The sequence below is a fragment of the Orussus abietinus genome, unplaced genomic scaffold (assembly GCF_000612105.2).
Source record: "Orussus abietinus isolate OABI.00-Male unplaced genomic scaffold, Oabi_2.0 scaffold2, whole genome shotgun sequence".
NCBI lineage: Eukaryota > Metazoa > Arthropoda > Insecta > Hymenoptera > Orussidae > Orussus > Orussus abietinus.
Window position 1 is genome coordinate 2,631,446 of NW_019396012.1, and position 21,304 is coordinate 2,652,749.

The window sequence follows — 21,304 nt, forward strand, 5'->3', positions numbered from 1 at the left end:
CCCTGGGAGGGCGAAAGGACGAACTCCGACGATTGATCGCGCGTTTCCTTTCTGACTCCTCTCGTGTCTAATCTTGCACCTTCTTTGGTGCACTTTATCGCGATAATTACAATGCAGCGGGACAGCGTGTTCGGTGATCGAATTTTCATCGAAGATATTTCCTCGAGTCGGAGCCCTTTGGCTGGTCACTTTGCAAGGTACTCGCCATTTGGACAGTACTTTTACTAGATTCCGATCGAAGGAATAAATTCGATGATAATTCGGCCACGGAACACGCCAGATTTTAGCCATGTGATACATTACACTCGCAACTATTATTTTTCCAGGCTACGGTACATCCGAACTAAAAAGTAAAGTTGCAAGGGTCGATCCATCGAAGGGTTAAGTTATTCCAAAGTTGAGTGAACATTGGACTTTGGTGGTATTTCAGTGGACTCCCATTTCGCTTCGCTATCATGGAACCGTCTCTGGCTGATAAATTAACCCAAGGACGATCGGTCTGAGGACTACTTAATCTATCGTCAAGTTGATTTTTTACAAGTTTTTTTTTCAATCAGGAAAAAATCATCCAATGATTGTCAAGTGTCCTCGAACAACCGTAATCTTATGCTTCTTTGGACGCAACGTCTAGTTCCCTGCTCGGTACTTATGACTGCGGTACATCGGGTGCATTACATGGATCGCAATTAACGGCAGGAGAACACTTCCTTGAGTTTGACTCAACGCGGCGAGACGATGAAAGCCGAAACGAAAGACGAGGGTAAGTATACCGCGATAAGGTTACGGCGTACAACCAGGACATACCGTAAGTTCTATTCGATGCGCCATAAAGTCTGTATTGCCATAGGTCATAGGATGCTCTAACGATACACGGGTGGTAAACGGATGGCCGTGCTAATGCTCGTAACTACACTGAATTAGCGAGGGAGAAGAGTGCCAAAGCTTCTAGAGCAGCGCGAGGGAAGTAGCTTGGAGCGGATTCCTCCCCGTCGTATACCCCGTCGCCTTCGTTAGCTTACTTAAATAGAAAAGGTCAAGATACGATCGCACGATACTAAGAAAATGGCAGAGTAGTAGTTAAGGGGCCTCCACGAGAGATTCCAAGGGAATCGACAGTCCGTACACGTTTGTACTAGAGGAGAGAAACACGTGTGCACGAAATTACACTTAGGCGAGGAAGTGCACGCAACGGTTCACAAATTGAACAACGATATCCACGCACGTACTCCGAGAATCGTTCGACGGACTCCTGTCGCCTACCTGGCGCATCGTGGATTTAATCGAGGTGACCGCTTATCGACCTATTGCTCCGTTATCGTAGAAATCTGAGGACGAATTCGAGCTTGGCCCCCCGGGACTTGTTCGGTACACGTGGTACGCATGTACGAGAGGATCAAAAGTAACGGGCCTACTGGTTCCTCAAGTTGGTCGGCAGAATCGAACGTTGTGAACACAATAACCTGGGACACGATTACCGGGCAAAGAAAGTCCAGAGAATCGCCATCACGCGGGGCAAGTTAAATTCGAAGAGGCGCGCTCGCGGTTCCTGACTCTCCGGTCCTTCCGCTCGACGACGGGACGTCGTCGCCTTCCTAATCTACATCGACACATACACCGTTTATTATTCGATTAATCGCAACTAGGTATTACATCCTTACACGTGTTACACCTTATCGACTGCCTATTCGTCGGTCGCTCGACTAAAGCGACCGAGGACTTTCCGGTCCTCGCGACATTCTACGTTCCTGGCCTCGCTCCGTGATTCCAACGTTCCCTCTATTCTTTTTCTTTCTCTCAGCCCGACGTCCTGCGAGCAACGTCGGTAGGAAAAAGCGCGACGACGAAGCCGCTCTCCAGCTCGAGGACGCTGATTTAGATCCAGAGTGCAGAGGGCAGTTCCCTCGAAAGAGGTTCCCCGAGTATCCGAAGGAGCCGGAAGAGTCGCAGATGTCGAAGAGAGAAATCCCGCGATCTCGAGAAACTCGGCGACGCCGGTTCCGTCGACGTCGCCGTTTAGACATCGGGTATATGTATATATATATACTAGTCGTTGGCGAACTCGGTCACCGTTAATTATTAGCGCATAACGTCTAGAATTTACTGGCTACTCGGGTTCTTGAGTATCTCCGAGACCCTCGGCATTATTGTTGCGACAACGACGACGCGACTAACGACCATGTGAACAATGACAATGACAATGACAATGAGACAATGAGACAGTGGTGACCACGCCGATGGCGGATAACAATAATTACACTAATTATTCATACCGCGTCAGTTATCGTTCTTAGACTGTACACTCGACCGCGCGTTTCGTTCCTCCTCTCCTTATCCATCTCTCTCCTGGGGAATGTTTGCGCGGCCTCGTCCTATTCGCGTCGACGAGGGACGATCCTCGGTTCCCGAGGGAAGACCGGTCCCCGAGGGTCCCGGAACGCATCGCCATTATCTTCTTGGGATTGCGGCTCGCACGTTCTAGGACGTGTTCGTCAAACGGGACGCGTCTTTCGAAAGAAATGAAAAACGCTCCCTTTCGGCAGCCCTGGGAACCGGGGATCGTACAATTGTGAGCAATCGTCACGGTTGTGGATCTAACTGCCCAGCTGCCAGGCAAGAGCCGTCCAGCTGCGCAGTCGTTAGCCTTCCCTCCTCTCTTCCTACTTGGCCAGTCTTGTCTTTCACCCTTCGGACCTAAGCGTTGTATCTACTACAGTCTATTTTTACCTCTTTCTCACTAACTTTCCGATTTCTCCAGGTCTTAATAACCCGCAGCAACGTCGGGGTCGCAGCTGTGGATCCTAGGGCTCTTCACGAGTCTACATGGTCGCTCGACTCGTCGCTCGTATGGCACAGGTTGATTCGGTGCGAGCTCAAGAATCTTCCAAGGAGGACCCTATGGCCTCTCTTCCCGTCAAACGCTCCTCAACCAGGTGAACATCCTCTGGTTGCCATTTCCATGTCATCGGCTCCACAATATTCGGATGCTACTTGCAGATCAGTCTCAAGAATCCACATGCTGACTACGTCGTCATCGCCACGCGTTATTACTGTCTGGAACTGGGTCCAGGAGCATCCGCGGCATGCTAAAGTCTCCAGAGACTCGACCTCCGTCCACCGGATGTAGTGCCTAACAGGGACATTTCCAGTTTATGAATGGATTACGGGTATCAGGGTCTGGATCAGCAAAGATCTTAGATCTTCGAGTACAAACCTGCATGGAAAACCGAGACGGCAGCTTCGATGGGCAATGATCCTCTTCGTCGAACGATCGGCTCCGGAATGGAGTCTCTCCTGGCCAGCTCCTTCTTCCACTGGAGCCAAGTGCTGCCTTCGTTGACCTCGGTCCTCCCGGAGAACATCTCCGGACCGCCGCTGCTCCTTCTCCGCAGGATTTTCTTCCGGTTCCGAGACTTGCCGTTCACGCTGTTCCTGCCGAAGAGGTCGCGCCTGAGCTCGGATATGTCGGCGGGCACGGACCCTCTCCTGGGTGTTGGCATCCCTGCAGAAGGTACGGCACCCTCCGCGAATCTCGCGCTGCCGTTGCTGATGCGACCCGCGGCGCTATTGCTGGTGCCGCCGTTGTTGTTGTTGTTCGTGTCGTTGCCATCGCTCACGCCGTTATTGTTGTTCCCGCTCATCGGACAATTTTCCGGCTCCGCTGGAAAATAGTTAACAGCGAAACTCATAAACGGCACCGTCGACAGACCCGAAGGGGACAACGAGGTGGACGAAGGGTTCCGGGTCAGCGTTATTCACCTGCCGTACGAAAGACATTGCTGAAGAGATACCATAAGACCGTATCCTGCGGAAGACTTGCTCTCTTTGGCGAAGGAAGGTTCTCGCTTCTAGGACCCAGAGCAGAACGAATCGAGCCACCGCCTGTGGAGCGAAAATAACGATCACACTTTAAATCCTGGATACGACCCTAAAAATATTGACTTTAGAATTTTTACTCCACGAAGAATTGTGATTTTCAGCGATAAATTCAGAGACCTGGCTCCAACGCAAGACTCTTCGGGAATGAGTTTGTGCAAGAGGACAAGGGTATTCTAAAGGGACAGACGTAGCTAGGCAAGAAGGGAGAACGAGAGAAGGTCGAGACCGACGATTTCAACGTGCCTTGGTGCCCGGTGACGTCCGCCGGGACGGAGCCTCTTCTGGAATAGCGATCCACTCTCGTGGTGATGGACGAAGCCGGGAGATCCTCGAACCTGCACGGAAGGCCCACAGGTGCCGAGCCGCGCCTCTTTGCCCAGCCCTGAATAAGCGAATTAATTGATACGTTAAATGCAATTAAAATAAACAGGGTACCGAAATAAGGTAATCTAAATAGCCGGTACCTGACTGCATTTCCTGGTCAGCGAGACGGCCTTGGTCGAGTCGTCGCTCACGCGGGGGTCTACATTTTCCTTCATGGTGTTACCATCTCCCAGCTTAGGGACCTTCGCGCCCTTGTCCCTGGACGAGTCCCTGTCCCTTTTACCAGCCACGAGGGCATCGCTGGTCTCGGGAGTGATTTTTCTATCCGACATGCTATCGCTGGAGGAGTTGCTGCGACCTTTCGGAGATGAAGACTCCGGCGGCGTGCCGACGTAGAAGACCTTCTGGGGGCTCAGTTCAGAGGACACCGGGATCACCGTGAAGCGCCGCCCGGACGGATCCTGGACGATGGCCCCCAGGTCGGCAACGGGAACGGAAAAGCGTCTCGCAAGGGCTTCCTCGGCCTCGGCTTGGACGTTGGTCGAGGATGGAGGCGCGGAGAGCCCGCTAGTCTCCACGGTCGTCGACATGGAGTCCCTCGCCTTTCGATCGTCGGTTCTGTTGGACCCAGAGCGATTCTCGGAGCCACTCAGGGCAGCATAGAATGCCCGGGTTGGGTCGGAATCTCGACTGATAGGAGACAATCCGCGGGATCTTTTGGACCCTGGGATCGTAGCTTCCGCCGAGGTCTGCACACTGTGTCTTCTGCCGCGGTCTGGACTCGGACCTTGTTCGTCCCTGCCGACGACGTCGGACATGGTGGAACCGCGCCTTCTGCCCGTGCGGTCCAGATCCCTCATGGAGGCGTCCAGCCTCCGCCGATGAGGAGCCTTTAGATCGCCGTCTCTTCTAGGTGACGTGCCGCATCTGCCGTTCGAGCAGCTCCTCGCGTGATCCGGACTGGCGGAGGAGCTCGTGGTGCTCCCTGCCTCGGTGAGTGGCCCCGAGTAGCACTGAGACATCTCTGCAGTAGTCGACATATATCTGATCCTTACGCAGGGATGCAGCGGCGGGAAGGTCTGTTGTCTGGTCAGCTGTTTCCCCTGGGAGCTGGACTTCCGGTCGCCCTGAAGCAAGGTACTGAGTTTGCAGGCTTCGGCGTTGCTGGTGATACTGGCGATGCTAGTCTCCGGGATTAAGTTTTCCGCGCTGACGGGCCTCTCCGAGGTGTCCTGGTGCGTGCAGGGGGTCCTGCTGCTGCTCCTGCTCCTGGAGGAAATCAGAGACAGGGTGCTCGGATCCAGAGAACTCTGGTCCTCCAGCCTGACCAAAGGACTCTTCTGCTTCGCGTGCTCCACCGGCATACTCTCTCGCCTGGTCGTCGACCTGGGTAACAGGGACAAGGACTTCGGGGTGCTCAGAGGAACCGAGTGGCGTCTTCCTCCGTGGCTGGGTTCACTTCTGACCGGCAGACTTGGTCTACGGTCCGACAGGATCTGACCGATACTGCCGTTGCGCGTGTCCTCCGTGGTGTCCTCGTAGCCGGAAATGTCGATGTCGTCGAGCTCCTCCAACTCGGAGACCCTGTCTTCGGCCTTGGCTTCTTCGGCACTCTCGGCTACTATCATCGCCTCCCACCTCGCCCGGTTGGCTGCCAGGTGGTTCATCAAAGTGATGCTAAGTCCGTCTCCCAGGAACCGATGCCACTCCTCGTAAAGCGGCGTAACGATGAACTTGAAGAAGCCCGCCTGGATCTTTGGGATGCTGGTCGCATAGCGATCGCAAAGCGGCGTCACTCGCAGCTTAAGTTGGCGCTCGTAATCACCCTGCCTGAAAAACTCCTCGCAGACCTTGTAAGACCACTTCCTCGAGATGTCCCAAGGTCGGCAGGGGTTGGAAATGTCGGCGCACTTCAGCGCTATCTGCAGGATAAAGTGACGGTACTCCGGCAGCCGCATGTCCAGGATCTCGTTGTCCAGATAGTGCTGAACAGAGGAAGCCGATATCAACCCGGTGAACCAATTGTACCCTCTAAAGGAATCCTCGAAAATACCTTGAACTTCTCCAGGAACTCCTGCTGCCTGGTGATGTCGGTCGCCAGGATCAGCGAGCTGATGTGCCTCTGGAGCTCCGGCCTCATCTCCTGGGGCAGCTGATCGGACACCCCGCTCTCCAGGAGGCACCCTATCGCCGACCTCCAGTGATGGTTCTCCAGGACGGAGGTATTCTGAAGATCGTGCGTATAAATTACGGCATCCCGCTGATTCTTTTTTTTTTTAATTCGTATACCTCCTCAGGATATCTCATCCACTCACCTCGTAGAGGGCGGCGAGGTGGTTGCTGGTCGCCACGAGGAACGGCTGGTTCACCCCGGGATGGTCCAGGTCGTGGGTCACGGCTGCTATTAAAGAAGCCATGATCTCCAGATAGCTCAGGTGCTCCTTCACCTGGACAGGTAACCCCCCGTGAGATTAATGTGCCCCTTTCTCAGATACGGCCTCACGTCCAGCCTTACCTTCTCCTCCTGCAGGAAGCAGTGCATCGCCTGGGTGACGTCCGTGGCGTGTATACTGTTGTGGTAGGGGTTTGTACTGTGGTAGCCCTCCTCGATCAGAGCTGCAAACGAGGGCCCGTTAGGAGACCAATCGACCGTCTTTTCCGATCACTCGCAGTCAAGGTAACGCGAGCCTCGCATTGACATTGGCTCCGACAAAAGCGGCCGCGAGGTCGAGCACCCTCGACCGAAAGCCGAGGAGATCGAATCGATGCCGAAGAGGCCCTAACCCGGGCAGAAACGTGTAACGTCCGGATGCCGAGTGGACAAATACATGCCGCCATGACGAATTAAGAGCCATTCAGCGAGGGCCTCCGGTTTATATTTAACGCGCGGGCGAATCTTTGCCGATTTAACCCGTGTCCCGGACCAGGGTCGTCGGGATTAATTGGACCCGCCAGAAATGGCGCGGCCTTGGCGGGGTGAAGAGATATCGTACTCACTGAATAGCTTCCATACCCTGACGACGTCCAGGTTGAAGTGCTGCAGCAGGCCGTACCAGTGGAACAGGTGAACGCACAGCACCGGCAGCGAACGTCCTGGAAACGAGCTTGGTCACTATCAGCGCGTCGATATCGAGAGACACGTGTGCAAGTGGCGTCGTCACATGCACCATTATACCAAGCGAAACACCCAGGACACTCACCTCCTGTGACCGACTCCAACGTGAAGGCGTTAAACCGCCAGTTGCCGACTTTCTCCAGGACGCACTGCGAACGAAAAACGGGATAATCGGTATTCCTTTTGACAAACTACCCTCCACTCTTCTAAAATCAAGAATCTACAAAAGATTGTACACGTCAGGTGGAAGGACGAGCCTGGAGCGTCGCTCTTCAGGGTCGACCGTGCCTAGATTCGGAACGACAGGCTGCAATTTCTTTTTCAAGAGCTACCCTTCTGAGCTTTTGTACCTGGACTTGTCCGTGGAAAATGTCGTCCAGCATGCCGACGTCCTGGCATAAGGACCTGGTGGTGAGTTTCTTGCGTCGTCGCTTGTGCATCGTCAGAAATCGACCGGATTGCCCGGGCCTGCACCTCTCGGGCGAGCCTAGGCCATCCAGAAGGAGGCGATCGACCTCGGAGAGACGTCGCGACGCGGGCGTCGGCGCGTCCTCCTTTCTCGACGGGGGCTCCCGTGGGAGAGGAGGGAACGATCCTGGCGATGTCACGGTGACGTCCCCTGGAAGATCGAATGTCGTCCCTTAAAGAATCACCCGATCCAATGATTCCCCTTCACTGCCTCCGGTTAACCCTTTCGCGGTATAGTAATATGAGGCTTGTTGTATAAAAACGGTTAAGAAGTAATTAAAAAAGAGTCAACCAGACGAAATAAAAATAAGTGGAGATGGATTAGCCTAGGAAAATAGCCGTGAAAAAAATAGGGAAAAAGGTCGCTGCAGGTGCAGCGATGCAACGATCACGTCCCCGACATGATCGAATATTCAGTATCGAAGATCCACTCGATCCCATGATTCCTCTGTACTCGCCGTTAATAAATAATGGAAACTCACTAAGTGGACAAACGGATCTCCGCTTGGGTCGCGGCGGGAAAAAATTGGCGTGAAAAAGAAAATAGGGAAAGGGGGTCGCTGCAAAAGTGCATAGGATCTCCCGGACACTCGTCATTAACGGCGAACAATTGCGTGGGCTCAGCCGGTATCGACTTCCGATGACTCTGATCAATTTCATCGCCATCGAATTTCTATAAATTCGGCGTTACCCGGGGCCTCCCGCGATCTACATTGTCGAGAATCAACTGACCCCATTGACTCGGCCGCCGTGACCAAACTGGCGATAGATGGCCAGGAGTTATAACGTAATCGACATTGATATTGCCTCCGCGAATTGGCTCCGGTCGTTACACGGGACCGACTTTCTACCCCTAGATGGGAGCGAAGACCTCGAGAGTCTTTCCGGTTCGATTTTCCGTCCCAAGTGCCAATAGCGTGCCGATCGCTTCCCTCTGATAGATCGAATCTGCTAACGATATGTGAAAAGAAAACAAAAAATGAATAAAAATAACCCAATCGCCAACTCCCTACGAGAAACCTGGAAAATCCTACAAAATGGGACGTGAAGATTACCAGGAAATTCGGAATCCGAGTTAATGATACATCCGGAGCCCGCGTGAAACGTAATCGCGATTAATTCCGCGGAAAACCTCGGCGCGAGGTAAAACCGCGGAGCGCGGAGTACTTTCGCGCGCTCGAGATAAATGACAATCTCCAGCTCGAGGGGGACGAGGGGGGAAAAAATGCCCGGGACAAAAGTTGGGCGGCACAACGCGCCGAGGAACTTTCATTTGGAACACTTTCCTTGAGAGAGCAGGGGTGAGGCGGAAAATCGCGTTTAAGTTCGAGGTGGAAAAAGAAGCCGAGGGAAAAGAGAGCCGAAAATGAGAAGGGTTCGTACGTCGCGCTTCTGAATTCCCCGGGGAATTATTTCGCCCCGATTATACCGTGATAAGCGGAAAAGGGTGATTAGGGCGAATCAAGCCGACGACGTGGAATCACGGGGTCGCCTCGTAATTTCGTTGCAGCTCGCGAAACGGCGCCGTTATTTCGCGCGGTGATTCGACGCGTCGCAATGTTACCGCATACCGGGCTCGGTACATGTCACACGTTACATAGGTACCGCATGCCACGGAAGGTACATACTACGTACTCGACGGCGATACCGGATGCGATCCTTAGAGCGAGAGAGAGAGGGCGGAAAAAAAAAAAGAAACGAGAGAAAAGCATCTCCTCCGAGGAAGACCACGAAGAGAGCGCAACGAAATTCCAAGAAGTCGCGGGTAGGATCGATCTATTTGTATAAATCGTGATAAATGTCTCTCTCTTTTCTATTGTCGTCTATTTTCTTCCTTCTCGCCCCCTTTTTCCTCTGTCTCCCAGGACCCGAAAGCGCGGAGGGGAGACGAGTTCAGCGGGGAGGAAACGATCCGGAAGCGCAGCATCCCTCATCCCGGAGAGGACGCACTCCTCCCGAGAAATGGTCGCCGAGGAAGTCCCGCGTGAAAAATGGAGACCTATAAAAAGAGAGAGAGAGAAGGAAAGGGGGAGGAAAACTCGAACGAGACCGATCGGGAAACCGAGCCAAGGACGGGGAATGATCCTTCGGTGGTGGACTAGAACTGGATTTTATTTATAAGCGGCATTTATTTCTATTACCATTTGTTGCTCGCCCTCCTTCTCCCGGCGGTGTTTTATTTTCGATCCCGCGTTTCTCCGATTTTTCCATTCTTTCCCCATCCGTCCCCATCTCCTCGTGACTAATCCAACGAGGTCGCCGGGACTTTCGTCAGGCCTCCTATCCATCTTCCTCGAGTTCTTTTTTTTTTTCTCTCCTCGTTCCTTTATCCGGCGAACCTCTCGGGAGATTCTCAAAATTCCTGCCGGGCGTACGTAACCGTCGGGACGCCTTACCCAAAAACCATCGAGTCGACGTCCCTAGGCGTGGTTTCCACATTCACGAGGGATTGCAAAATCTATCCGAGAGAAACGGGACTCCACAGGGGCTGGCAAGGCGCGAGGCACTTTATATTAAGGGACCGCGACGGAGCTCCTCGCTAATAGGCGGATTTCTCTACCCGAGGTGACTATTTCCGTCCCACCTTGTCGCACACGTTCACTCCCTGTCAGTTTCAAGAGCCACGGCCGGGTGCGGTGACAGAAACACCGGGACACGTTATGCTCAAAGACGAGCCCGATCGCGTGGGCGCAGAGGTGCGACCGGAGAGGTCGGGTATCGCTTTAATTCGTTTATAGAGACCGACCCCTCCGGTAATGAAATACCATGGCGCCGGATGTCCGTGCCCACCGTGCACGTCGTCTTTACATCGTTACAATGAAGACTGCCCACGGTTACTTAACAATTTATTTATCCCCCAAGACGCCGCCACGCTGAGAAAAATGTAGCGAAACAGGCGCCAGTCCCAAAAGGAATATGACATATAAAACTATAGAACCAGAGCATACAATCGTAGAAAAAAAAAATAAATATCCAACTTGTAAAGTCATTCCTTCTTTTTGTATCTGTCAAAAAGTGTACGTATAATTTCCATGGATTATTATCAGGGCGACCTCGCCGCGAGGAAAATCCGATACGAAGGAAAATCGTCCTTGAACTTATGGAGCGAAGTAATGAAATATCATGCAATAGGGTAAGACCACTCACCGGAAATTCGGATGAAGACGGCATTTCGTTCGGTGCTGTCCACCGTTATCTCCGTCCGACCCTGGAAGGCATAAAAAAAATAGGGATTATCAGGGGAAGGTCGAGTCGAGCCCCACATTATCATTCCCACGTTCGATCGCATCCCGCGAAGCCGAGACTAGCAAAAAGTGCGCCGCACTTAAAAATTACATAACCCGTAGAACCAGCCGACGAGGTTCGCGTTGAAGAAGTGCCGAGGAGCTGTCACGCGAGCCTCGGCAAATCCGCGAGAGGCATCAAATCATTCCGTGAAATACGGTCCAAGGCGGTGATTGCAATTACGGAAACAGTGGTTAGGATTTGAGCCAGGAAGGATTTGAAGTCGAGGCCAGGAGGTTCCGATGGTATCTCCACGGGTAGCGGAAGGAGGTGCATAAGGAAATCGGAGAAACTCGGGAACTGCATCAAAGGGTGCATCGAGGATTGTCATCCGAGGCACAGAAATATCCCAACACCGAGTAAAATGCATTGTGCACCCAGGGAGGTGTCCAAGCGGTACAATTGACGTGTACGCAGACGTTGCAACATATACACAGCCCGAAGGACGAGTGCATCCTCGGATGCAAGCCTAGGTGCACCAAGGGAAGAAAATATCCTCGGAGATAGGAGAGGTCTGCTCTCGAGGTCTTCCCCGGAAATAATCGGAAATCTCGGAACCCTTGACATTGCCGGTTTAATATAAGAACGCATGCCCTGATAAAAAGAAATAAAGTACCAGAATCAACGGAATATTTATTCGGTACCATTCCAAGGAACGTTCCTTTGGTGCAATGAATTTTCTTTTCCCTCACGGTAGGGTAGCAATTAAAACAAATATGGAGGCATAACTCAACGAAGGCATAAATCAAATCGGGGTGACAAATGCGCCCATTAATTTCGCCGTTATCGCGGTTATTATTAAACTGCTTAACAAGGAGCTGAGAAGGACGAGGGTATAAATAGACGCGGCTGCATAAATACACGTGGGAATTGTTGGTGATCGCGAGTGTCCCTCTATTTTCCACGTTTTTCTCTCACGTAAGGTGCACAGGTGCACAGGTGCACGGGTGCAGGGAAACGCATCGGGTCGCGGAGTGCGAAGACGAGAGGCTCGAGCGAGGACGAGGTGCGTTGCTTGTCGAGCTCGAACGGGATCGATACGCGACGTGTATTAATGTACACACAGTAGATAGTACACGAACACGCTCCGCCAATTAATACGCGCTTAAGGGTCGACTGTGTGGCCGCCACTTGGAATTTAAGTGGGCCCGATCCCCGCCACGTATCGGATCGGCGACGTTAAATGTCGAGGAGATACAGCGACCTAGTCGTAAACTAAAGTTAACCCAGGACCCGACTGAGTTTCGCGCCAAGCGCGTTATTCGGCGACCCTGGTCTCTTTACGACAAGTAGGGTACCCACCGAGGGACGACTCGCGGTTTTAAGGCGGAGGCGCGGAAGAAGCTCGGCAGCGGCGGTAGAAAAAACATTTTAATACTTTTTTTTTCTTCTCTCCGTGCAATTTTATCCCGGTCAAAGGAAAGGTTAAAGGATGAATCGCTCCTCTCGAAGCCGCACCATCGAGTTGACGGCGGTTAATGTCGAGGAGATATCGCGGCTTTGACGCAAGCTCGAAGAGTGCCCGTCGACAGGGTCTCGCGCCAAGTGCACGCCGACTTTTGGCGATATAATTAAAAAAGAAATAGAATAATAAAATAAAATTCCCTGCGACTATCAATCGACGACAGAGTTCATGATTGTGGACGGAGGACTGGGAGAAACTCGGCCGCCCTCGTCCTGCATTCTTACTGGTCGGAATATATTATTTTGCAATATCTCGACGTCCGTTCCGCCGGGTCGCGATTACGGTTTTATCAGATCGCGACGAGCGTTAACCGGCGGTCGCTATCTCCGTTTGTTCCGCGGAAATTTATACATATTTATACCTCGCGTACGCACGTGCACGTATCGACACCGCGCGGTGCATCGGGCGATGCACCCTGCAGCTCGAGTTTCACTAAATTCCGCGGAATCACCTCGAGGACGTATCTCTCCCGTAAACGTTATTCTCACCTTCGCGGTCTTCCTCTCGACACTTGTCCTCGAAATTTCGGGAATAAAATGGGGCCGAAAAGTGGTCTAGGTGCAGCGCCCCGGTGCATCGGGATTCGGTGCATCGGAGTGCCGCTGCCAGTGCCTGGGCCAAGTGCCAATTGCTAAGTAAACCGATCCGTATTAGGATTCGGGTTGCGTCGAAGGTACGTCCAAGAAACGTGTCCCGTCTCCCCTCGCTCGCCCACGTAACGTGCATTTTTTATGCGCCTCCTTATCGACCCGAACTCGATTACTCGTCCAATTAGACCGCAAAACGTTCCTCGAGAGATAAATACATATATGCGCGGGGTAAATAGTCGGTACTTTATTTACAATTTCCCTTTTTTTTCTCCCTCTCCGCTTCGCTGCGAGCCTCAAAGTGCATCATCGTGGCTAATTAGAGGATGCACAAGAGTTCCACTTTCGAGGCTAAGCTTTGATGACTCGGTTAATTATTTCTCTTTAATTTCCTTTCAGGAGGAATTTCTTAGATTCGCCCGAGGAACGTAAGAGGTAGAGCTTCGCACCAAATGCACATACAGGCGAAACTCAGTCGTTACCTGCAAAGCGTAGTCTGGGGCGTCGGAGAGGAAATACTCCTTCCAAAATTGATTAATTGAATCGATGCAAATTTTATTACCCACCTCGGGACCAGATCCGTACATTTCTCGAGTCTGAGACCATTTCGAAGGTAACGCCGGCCCGAGGTGGACTTAGGAAGCGTGTCGGCGATTTCGCGCAGAATCGGGAGAACGAACGGGTCTGAATTGGGAAGCTTTAGAGCCACGTCGACCCGAATCATGGGTTCCCATGGGAATCATGGATTTAGAGCCGCGGGCTCTTACGGTCATTACTTCCCGACCGCCTCGCCGGTTCTCGAATATTAATCCCGGAATCGATAAAACCGGAGCCCTAATTGAATTCGCATTCGGACTTATCGAGCCTGATCGAAATCGCGAAAAATAAATCGCCCCAGGGGGATATAAAATAACCGAGAGGCTCGCGGATCCGCGCGCAAGAATGGCGAGTATAAAGTGCCACGGTAAACGTAAACCGGTAACGCGATCCAGTCGGTGCATACGTAATGTCGCGACGCGCCAACGATTTTACACTTGGTAAATTGCCGCGGTATAATTAGTCCCGAAGTACGCGTCTTTTTTATTTCTCTCGCTCGTGCCTCCTGTAAGATAAACAGGAGTCGCCATTGAACCCCGAGAAAGCCAACCTCTCTGCCTCGGCGTGATTACGATTCCCGATAATTGCATCTGCATTAATGTCGAGCGAAACGACTAACTGCGCTAACTGCCCGCTGTTAAAATCTCCGCGGCTCGGTACATCCTCTCCGCCTCCCACGTGCCGACATTTTTTTTCTCCCCTTATTATCAATTTCTGCACAAATGATATCCCCGGCGTTGGCGGAAGTAAAAGTTCGATAATTCGATTACCGAGTTACCGTGGCAATTCGCGGCCTGACGAGAGCGTAGAGTTGCCGGTCCTCTTTCGGGCGAGCGCGGTTTGGCACTCTCCCGCGTCGTCCAAGTCGTTAAACCTATTTTACCTTAACGACCTAAGTACGCAGGCATGCAGGCACGTAATGGACGGGCATGCACGTACGCATCTCGCCCCGGGACGGCCTCGAGCGGCGTCGGTCTCCGCAACGACGCATCACCCCCGGACGTCCCGGAGCGACTACTCGTCGGGCCGAGTGTCCCCGAGTGGTAGGTGGTCCAGTGACGTCACTGACCACTGCGTCAGGTCCCGGAAACCAGGTCGGCCCCTCCACCCCCCGCGACTTCGGCCAACCGGTGGCTTTCGGTGTCCTTAGACAGCTTTAAGTACCTTTAAGTAGCCGCGGTTGGTAGTAGTCAGCCGTAGTCGGCGTCACTTGACATGCGCGTTTAATTAGAAACTCCGCACGATTGTCTACGATTATTGCGGGATCATTATTTTCGAGGATATCAGACAGATATTGTTACGAGGTATAAGTCAAAATGCGGTTTTAAGTATTTTTAAGTAGCCGCGGTTGACATTGGGCAGCCTCGACTCGTCGTTCGCTGCCCACTTGACGCGCACCTCCCTTCGCGTGTTATTAAAAATTTCGCGGGATTACGAATGCCCAATTTTTGTCAATAGAAATTTCACAGATAGGGTACCGACGATCCACGACCTGGGATTTCATACACGTATGGTTGGGTACGAGATATAAGACAAATATTATCGCAACCACTGGTGGCGTACGAGCATCGCCGGTGCATCACGCGACGACGTCAGGGCCGAAGTGCACGAGAGTAAATGTTTCTCTTTGCAAGTGAAGTCACTTCTCTCGCCGCCGTGGAGACGAGGCTGGGTTGACTCTGAACTCCAAAGTTGCCGGCTCTCGACGAGGAGGGGAGTGCAGCGCGGTTATGAGTGCATTTCGTCGACCGGCCGAGATGTCGGTGCCCCCGAGGCGTCCGTCGGTCGTTTGCACTTCACAGGTCGGCTAGGAAGTGCATCGCGAAGTGCATCGTTCGTTACGAGCCGGCTTTACGACCGCCAGTGTCCCAGGCTCAGGCGAAACGAGAATCGACGCGATTATCAGCCCCGATAGGAAGGTTCAAGGAAGAGCAAGAGACGCAATAAGTGCCTCGTTAGAGCTACCGAGAGGGCTCCCCCGTTTCATAAAAGTTAAATGAAACGAAATAAAAGGATTTTCATATTTTACATCGGAGCACCGAGACACCCAACGCGGCTCCGAGTGCTCTCAGCAGGTGTCGGCCGTAACCCGCCAGTTACGAAATTGCAGGACGAAGTGCAATAATCGTTCGAGACCGTCCCGGCCGTCCTTTTGGGTGTTAAGGTCCGACCAAATGGCGCGAGGAAACCCCTTTAACCTCTCCTCGAATGCGCCGAGGAAACCGATCTCCATCGAACACGTGTTGCAGGGCAGAGAGAAGAGCGCCATCACTGATGCGATATATTGAACGATTAAATTCCGACTATAAAAATCGCCGTCCAGAATTTTCCGGTACGCGGTGAAAACGTGCAACCGATACCAGGGGGCGATACGTTAAATAATTAAATCCCAATTCCGTAGATCGCCGTTTAGAATCTTGTAGGAGAAAGTGAACGGTGTCGGCGATACCCAAAGGTGCGACATATTAAATAATTAAATTCCGATCTCGAGGATCACGGTCCGGAGAGTCCGACGCCGGAGGAAGATCTCTTTCTCGAGTCTTTCGACCGGGCCTCCGGGCACGCACGGCTAAAGTGATTCGACCCTGTTTCGCAATCGGCCCATGAATACGGAATAGCTGGACGGGTGTACAGCTTCATGATTTCTGGCCCGGAAGAGCGGCGAGTGCTCGCAAGTGCTCGCAGCCTCCGGGAGGTTAAGCGTCCCCGGGACGTCGGGATGGGTGACAGTTTTGTCGAGGGCGCAGCCCGGTCGACCCTGGCGAATCGCGCGAGCCCCGGTGCACTCGATCTCGAGAGACGAGAGGGGTCTCGGGGGAATAATGCCCCCGGGAGCCGATAAAGGAGACCTAAATAAAGAACCGCGACCCCGCCTCGAATTTTCCGGTCCCCTCTCGATCCCCTTTATCGTCGCCTTTGGCCCGGATTGATAATTAAATCAGCCGAGTTTCTCGGCGCCGGAATCTCGAGTCTTCGACGGGGAGGGCATTCTTATGCAGCCCCGCGGTCCGAACTTTTCCCAATCTTTGCGACCCCGGGCTGCATACCGACGACTTTCCTCGAGCGAACTCGCGTGTGTGCATCGCGGGGGAGATATTAATTTTAAAAAGGGAGGGCAAACGGGAGCTGCACTCCGGGAAGTGCCCCGGTAAGCAAGACCGACTCGATTCGAATTCCTCCCGTCTCCACTTTATCTCCGCCCGAGGGCCGACTTGATAATAAAATCAGCCGCGTCTTTTCCGACGGCAGGAGTGCAAGCTCCGGATGGAAGTGCCCGGAATTTTTACGAATGCACCAAGAGAGCCGAGGGGAATTGCTTGAGCCCCTGCCAACTTTCTCCGGCGCCGTAAGTCGCGGCCAGGCGACAAATCTCGGGTTATAAAATGTTAAAATGCCCTCCTCAAATCCGCGGGCCGAAAATACGCGGCCGAGGAGGAAACCCCCGAAGCTTCGCTCATTAGGTCGCGTGAAATGTGAAAATAAACGGTGCACATTCTGTTCCAGAAAGCGCACGAAAAAGTGGAAAAAAAAAAAAAATAAGAAAAAATTCGCTCAGCAGAGGATAGCATTGCCGATAAAGTCGTGCTTTTTCTGCGGCAATAATTGCCCCAACGGCAGGAACGTTTGCAACTGTATCGATCGTGGACGTGACCAAAGGAGAGGTTCCATTAGAAAATATTGTGGCTAAAATAGGAAAATGTACGTGTAACGGTCAAATTATTTGGCTAAAGAAATCCTGGTCTTACTGCGGTATTAAAACAAGATTTTTCTTAAAAAAATCCCGCCCCAGTGGAGTAGCGGTCTTCTGTCGACTGTATCGGAAAAACGATTCTGGAAATACTTTTGCTGGCTCGTTTTCAAGTGTTTGCGCTTATCGAAGCCGGGAGAATTTCTCATTATTTTTCCGTGCGAGCAGAACGAGAAACTCTCGAACCGGGTCGATCTTCCAGACGGTTTTCAGCCGGGTAACCGGTTTCTCCTCCGCGGATTTTGTCACCGTCCTGGACAACGCTTGCGAATCCACGGTCTCCGAAATTCGTTGAAACTAATCGAATTTAATTGAAATTCCTCCGATTTGGCTTTCTAATTTGTCCAGGAATCCTACCGACCGAGTATAACCGACAATCTGGGCGAAATCACCGACTCGGTCAATTACGCGAACTGTCACAGGGCCAAAAGGAGTCCCGATTGACAGAATTGTCAGCGGCGTAACGAGCGGCGCACCAAGTGCGAGAATTCCGGCTACGAGAGCCTTTGGCAAAGGGACGAAAAACAAAGGAGCTTGCCAACGCGACACATACGTGCGCGTGACGATTAGCAATTACCCCAATTTACTTAAACAAAGAAATAGAACGCCCTCCTGCCCAGGTACTTAATTTAGCGTCCATCGCGGGCGGATAAACCGTCCGAGGTGCGGTACTAAAATCGAAACGATCTCCGATTAACATATCGCGGGACGTGGAAAAGTATCAAAAAATTTCCGCAGATTCCCCTCGGCACACAGACCCGGAATATCGCGATACACCCGACATACAGTATCGATAAGGCCATTGATACGACACGGGCGTGACATAAGACGCGAACTTTCCCTCATTTCGTCCCTGTTTTTCCCGAGGGTCGGTGAAAAAAAATCCGAAAATAATCCGCGATTCAGGGTGCATTATGTAAAGGCGGAAAGGGGGGCATAAGGGTGAATAAAAGTAAGAGAGGAAAGGTCCTAGGGGAGAATCGAAAGAGGGAGAGAGAAAGTATCGAGGGTACACTTGTTAGGTCGCCTCGGTCCGCGTCCCCACGTGATGTGAAATTCTAAAGAGGTCTTGGGTAACCTCTCCTCGAACTTCTGGGTGCGGCGAATTTCAATCGCGTTTAATCCGTCCCCTCCGAGTAGTTTCCAATCATTTCGGGCAATTTTCGGCCGATCAAGGGGTCCCCTAAAAAACCGACGCGCCGAGAATACCCCGCGACGTGATTCGTAGGGAGTCGGAGAGTCCCTCTGCGATTCTTACGCCCTGGGTTAAATTTCGCCAGGCAAAACGCGATTCGCGGAACCGCCGAGTCGGTGGAACTATTGAGTGACATAGTATTCGCTAAAAATACTCGCAGGCGTCCCCGGAGTGTTTAGAGGGATAAATCGACGGGGACATGCAACGTTGGGAGCTCCCTAGAAGTGGGGAGTTTCCCCCCGTTCTCGTTGTATGGTTTTGCGCGGCTGAGAAATACTTTAATTACGTATACATTTTTTTTAATTATTCGTATCAACGTGTATCATTTTCCCTTATCACGTCTCGTCTCTCCTTATTTAGCTTCGGTATGGATTCCCCTAGGGTAAACATCCAGCTTCGTCCGATTAGCTCGAAAATCGTAGTAATGCAATTCGCGGCGCAGCCCGAAGGCTTCCGAGATGTTTTCCCGGCTGAGCGGATCGGTTCGCCGTGTTTACTACGGATCTCGTGTCCGTGAATATAACATGGAAAGAAAGGAGATAAAAATAGCGAGGAGGACGAGGCGAGAGGAGGAGAAGGTGTCCAACTCCAGCGGGTGCGAAAGGGTTACGCGAGTACACTCGGTGTCCCCGAAAGGCTCCGCCGGCGAATCTCGGGAGAATCTAAAGGACCTCTCGGGGTGAAAAAGGGCCAGGAGGACCGAGGAGGGTCCCCGGAATGCCTCGAAAACAAACTCGGGAACCGGTGACGAGGAACGGGGCCTTTCATTGACTGCGCGCTCGCTCATGGACCGGTTCGAGCATCGGAATCTCGTCCACGTGGTCGAGGTTACTCCCGAGAAAACATTCCTGGGCACGGTTCCACCCGTCCCGGCGTTCCCGTCCACGGGCGACCGGCCACCGTCCCCGCGTTTTCATTTTCGCCTCGAAATGCCTCCGATTTCCCGCGGTGGGAAAATCGTCCGCCACGCTTGGCAAAAAGAGGAACCAGAGCGGACAATAGGTAGCTAAAAACGACACGAAGCGAGTCCCGAGGGGAGTCTCTCGAATCCTCGTTTGCAAACTAGGAAGCCCTCTCCGTGCCTCTCGTAGTCCGGTTGGAGGTCTCGTCCACGTGGTCGCGGGTAGCGCAAAAAAAAGCACGGCCAGGTGCCCGGCTCGTAAATTCTCACATACTCGACTCGGCTACTTTCTTCCTCTCGTTCTCTCCCAGTTCTCGGGGGAAAACGGGTCGATTTAAATTCCCTCTCGGGCCTCGGTGGATCCAGGATCTATACCGGGTCCCGGGAGCTCCGCGCAACGCGTGGTATTTAAGTCGCCGTCCTCGCGGGGGCCCTACCTGGGGGTATAAAAGGTGGTCGTGGGTCCTCACCTCGTCCTCCCGCAGGCTCGCCGTCTCGTCGTCGCAGGTCCTGAGGCAGGGCTCGGCGCAGGGCTCGGCGCAGGGCTCGGCGCAGGCCGCGAGCCTCGAGCCCGAGGCGTCGGTGGCCAGCTCCTGGTAGCAGGACTCCCTGGAGCCTCTTCGGCTGCCGGCGATGCACATGGCCCTGCGGAAGAGGCCGGCCACGACGGCGCAGAGGCCGCACTGGACCCCGGAGGCGCTGCCGCCGCCGCCGCTCGACAGGGACCCGCCATTGGGCCTGCGACGGGTCCGAGTCCCGCGGGAGCCGGTCTCGCGTGTCTGGGACGCCAGCTTCGGATCCCTCTGGCTCCTCTTCCCGGGCTTGCTCCCTCCTCGCCCGCTGGCAGTCTCGGGAATTATCGCCCCCTTAATCCGCCCGGCCTCCCTTAATACCGCTCGGCGTATTCCCAGATGTCCTTCTATAATCCGCGCCTCGCTCCTCTCATCTTCCGTCTCCTTCTCCGATCCCCCCTGGCAATCGATGCCCGGTCTCTCTCGCTCTCTTATCTTCTTCCCTCGCGGATCCTCTCTCCCAGCGGCCCGGTTTTCCTTTTCCCAGGTCGTGTCCTCTCCCTCTCTCTTCCGGCTCTCAGGTCTCCGGACTCATCGCTCGCCAGGTGGGCTCGGTCTCGTGCCTGCGCTCACTTGTGCGGAAGAAACCGGGTCGCCGTGGTCTTTCGGCCGGGCTCGCTAACCTGGCGGAAAGGGGGCCGGCGTCGACCGACATTCCTCCCTGGGGTCGCTCCCTCTCTCTCCGTCCTCCTCGTATCCGTCTGCCGAGAGCACGGCGCGCAGAGGGCGGCCGCGATCCTCGCGCGCCCGCCGATAGGGTACTGACGGTGCGCTCGGCGAGGCTTTCCGCCGCGCCGCTCCCCTCGCGCAGCGCAGCGCACCAGGCGGCGGGGAGGGGAAAACACGTGGAGAGCGTAGCGGACCGACGGGCAGGGCCCGGCGCACTCGGGCCGCGACCTCCGCGCGGGGAGGAGCGCGGGGCTCCGCTCAGGAGTTCAGGAGCTCCACAGGGCGCGCGGGGGGAGTGTTTTCGCCTCGCTGGGACCGAGCCGGACGACTCGGTCCGACGCCTCTATTTACGCGACCGACGCCGGGCGTAGTTCCCGATACGCATTTGCCCACTCCCATGGGCCGCGGTCAGGCGGTGTTTACTCGCTTGAAACAAGGTTACCGCGCCGGCCGGCGTCGCTCCAGCGTCCTCACGGAGGGAACGGTAGGACGGGCGTCCTTC

The 21,304-nt window shown here is 53.6% G+C and overlaps 1 protein-coding gene across 2 annotated transcripts; it reads right to left on the reverse strand.

The window, feature by feature from the left end:
• Nucleotides 1-295: 295 nt before the first annotated feature.
• Nucleotides 296-20,973, reverse strand: LOC105700606. 2 transcript variants are annotated; one of them, XM_012426616.2, is made up of 13 exons: nt 20,032-20,973; nt 10,931-10,991; nt 7,666-7,934; nt 7,401-7,464; nt 7,198-7,293; nt 6,716-6,816; nt 6,516-6,647; nt 6,254-6,427; nt 4,341-6,185; nt 4,120-4,258; nt 3,757-3,879; nt 3,212-3,658; nt 296-3,127 (listed from the first exon to the last, which is right to left on the reverse strand). In XM_012426616.2, exons 1-13 carry the CDS (start codon nt 20,200-20,202, stop codon nt 3,084-3,086), a joined length of 3,666 nt encoding a protein of 1,221 aa, XP_012282039.1. In that variant the 5' UTR covers nt 20,203-20,973; the 3' UTR covers nt 296-3,083. The 2 variants fall into 2 exon arrangements, with proteins under 2 accessions (XP_012282039.1, XP_012282038.1); XM_012426615.2 differs by having other exon boundaries at nt 19,999-20,973.
• Nucleotides 20,974-21,304: the final 331 nt, after the last annotated feature.

Bases quoted from the DNA above. Each gene is read 5' to 3' on its own strand.
- LOC105700606 (XM_012426615.2), bottom strand. From the start codon at position 20,202: ATGTGCATCGCCGGCAGCCGAAGAGGCTCCAGGGAGTCCTGCTACCAG. The intron at 10,992-19,998 runs GTAGGGCCCCCG...TATGCCTTCCAG, and splicing joins ACCACCTTTTATACCCCCAG to GGTCGGACGGAGATAACGGT. The intron at 3,128-3,211 runs GTTTGTACTCGA...TGTCCCTGTTAG, and splicing joins CGTCTCGGTTTTCCATGCAG to GCACTACATCCGGTGGACGG.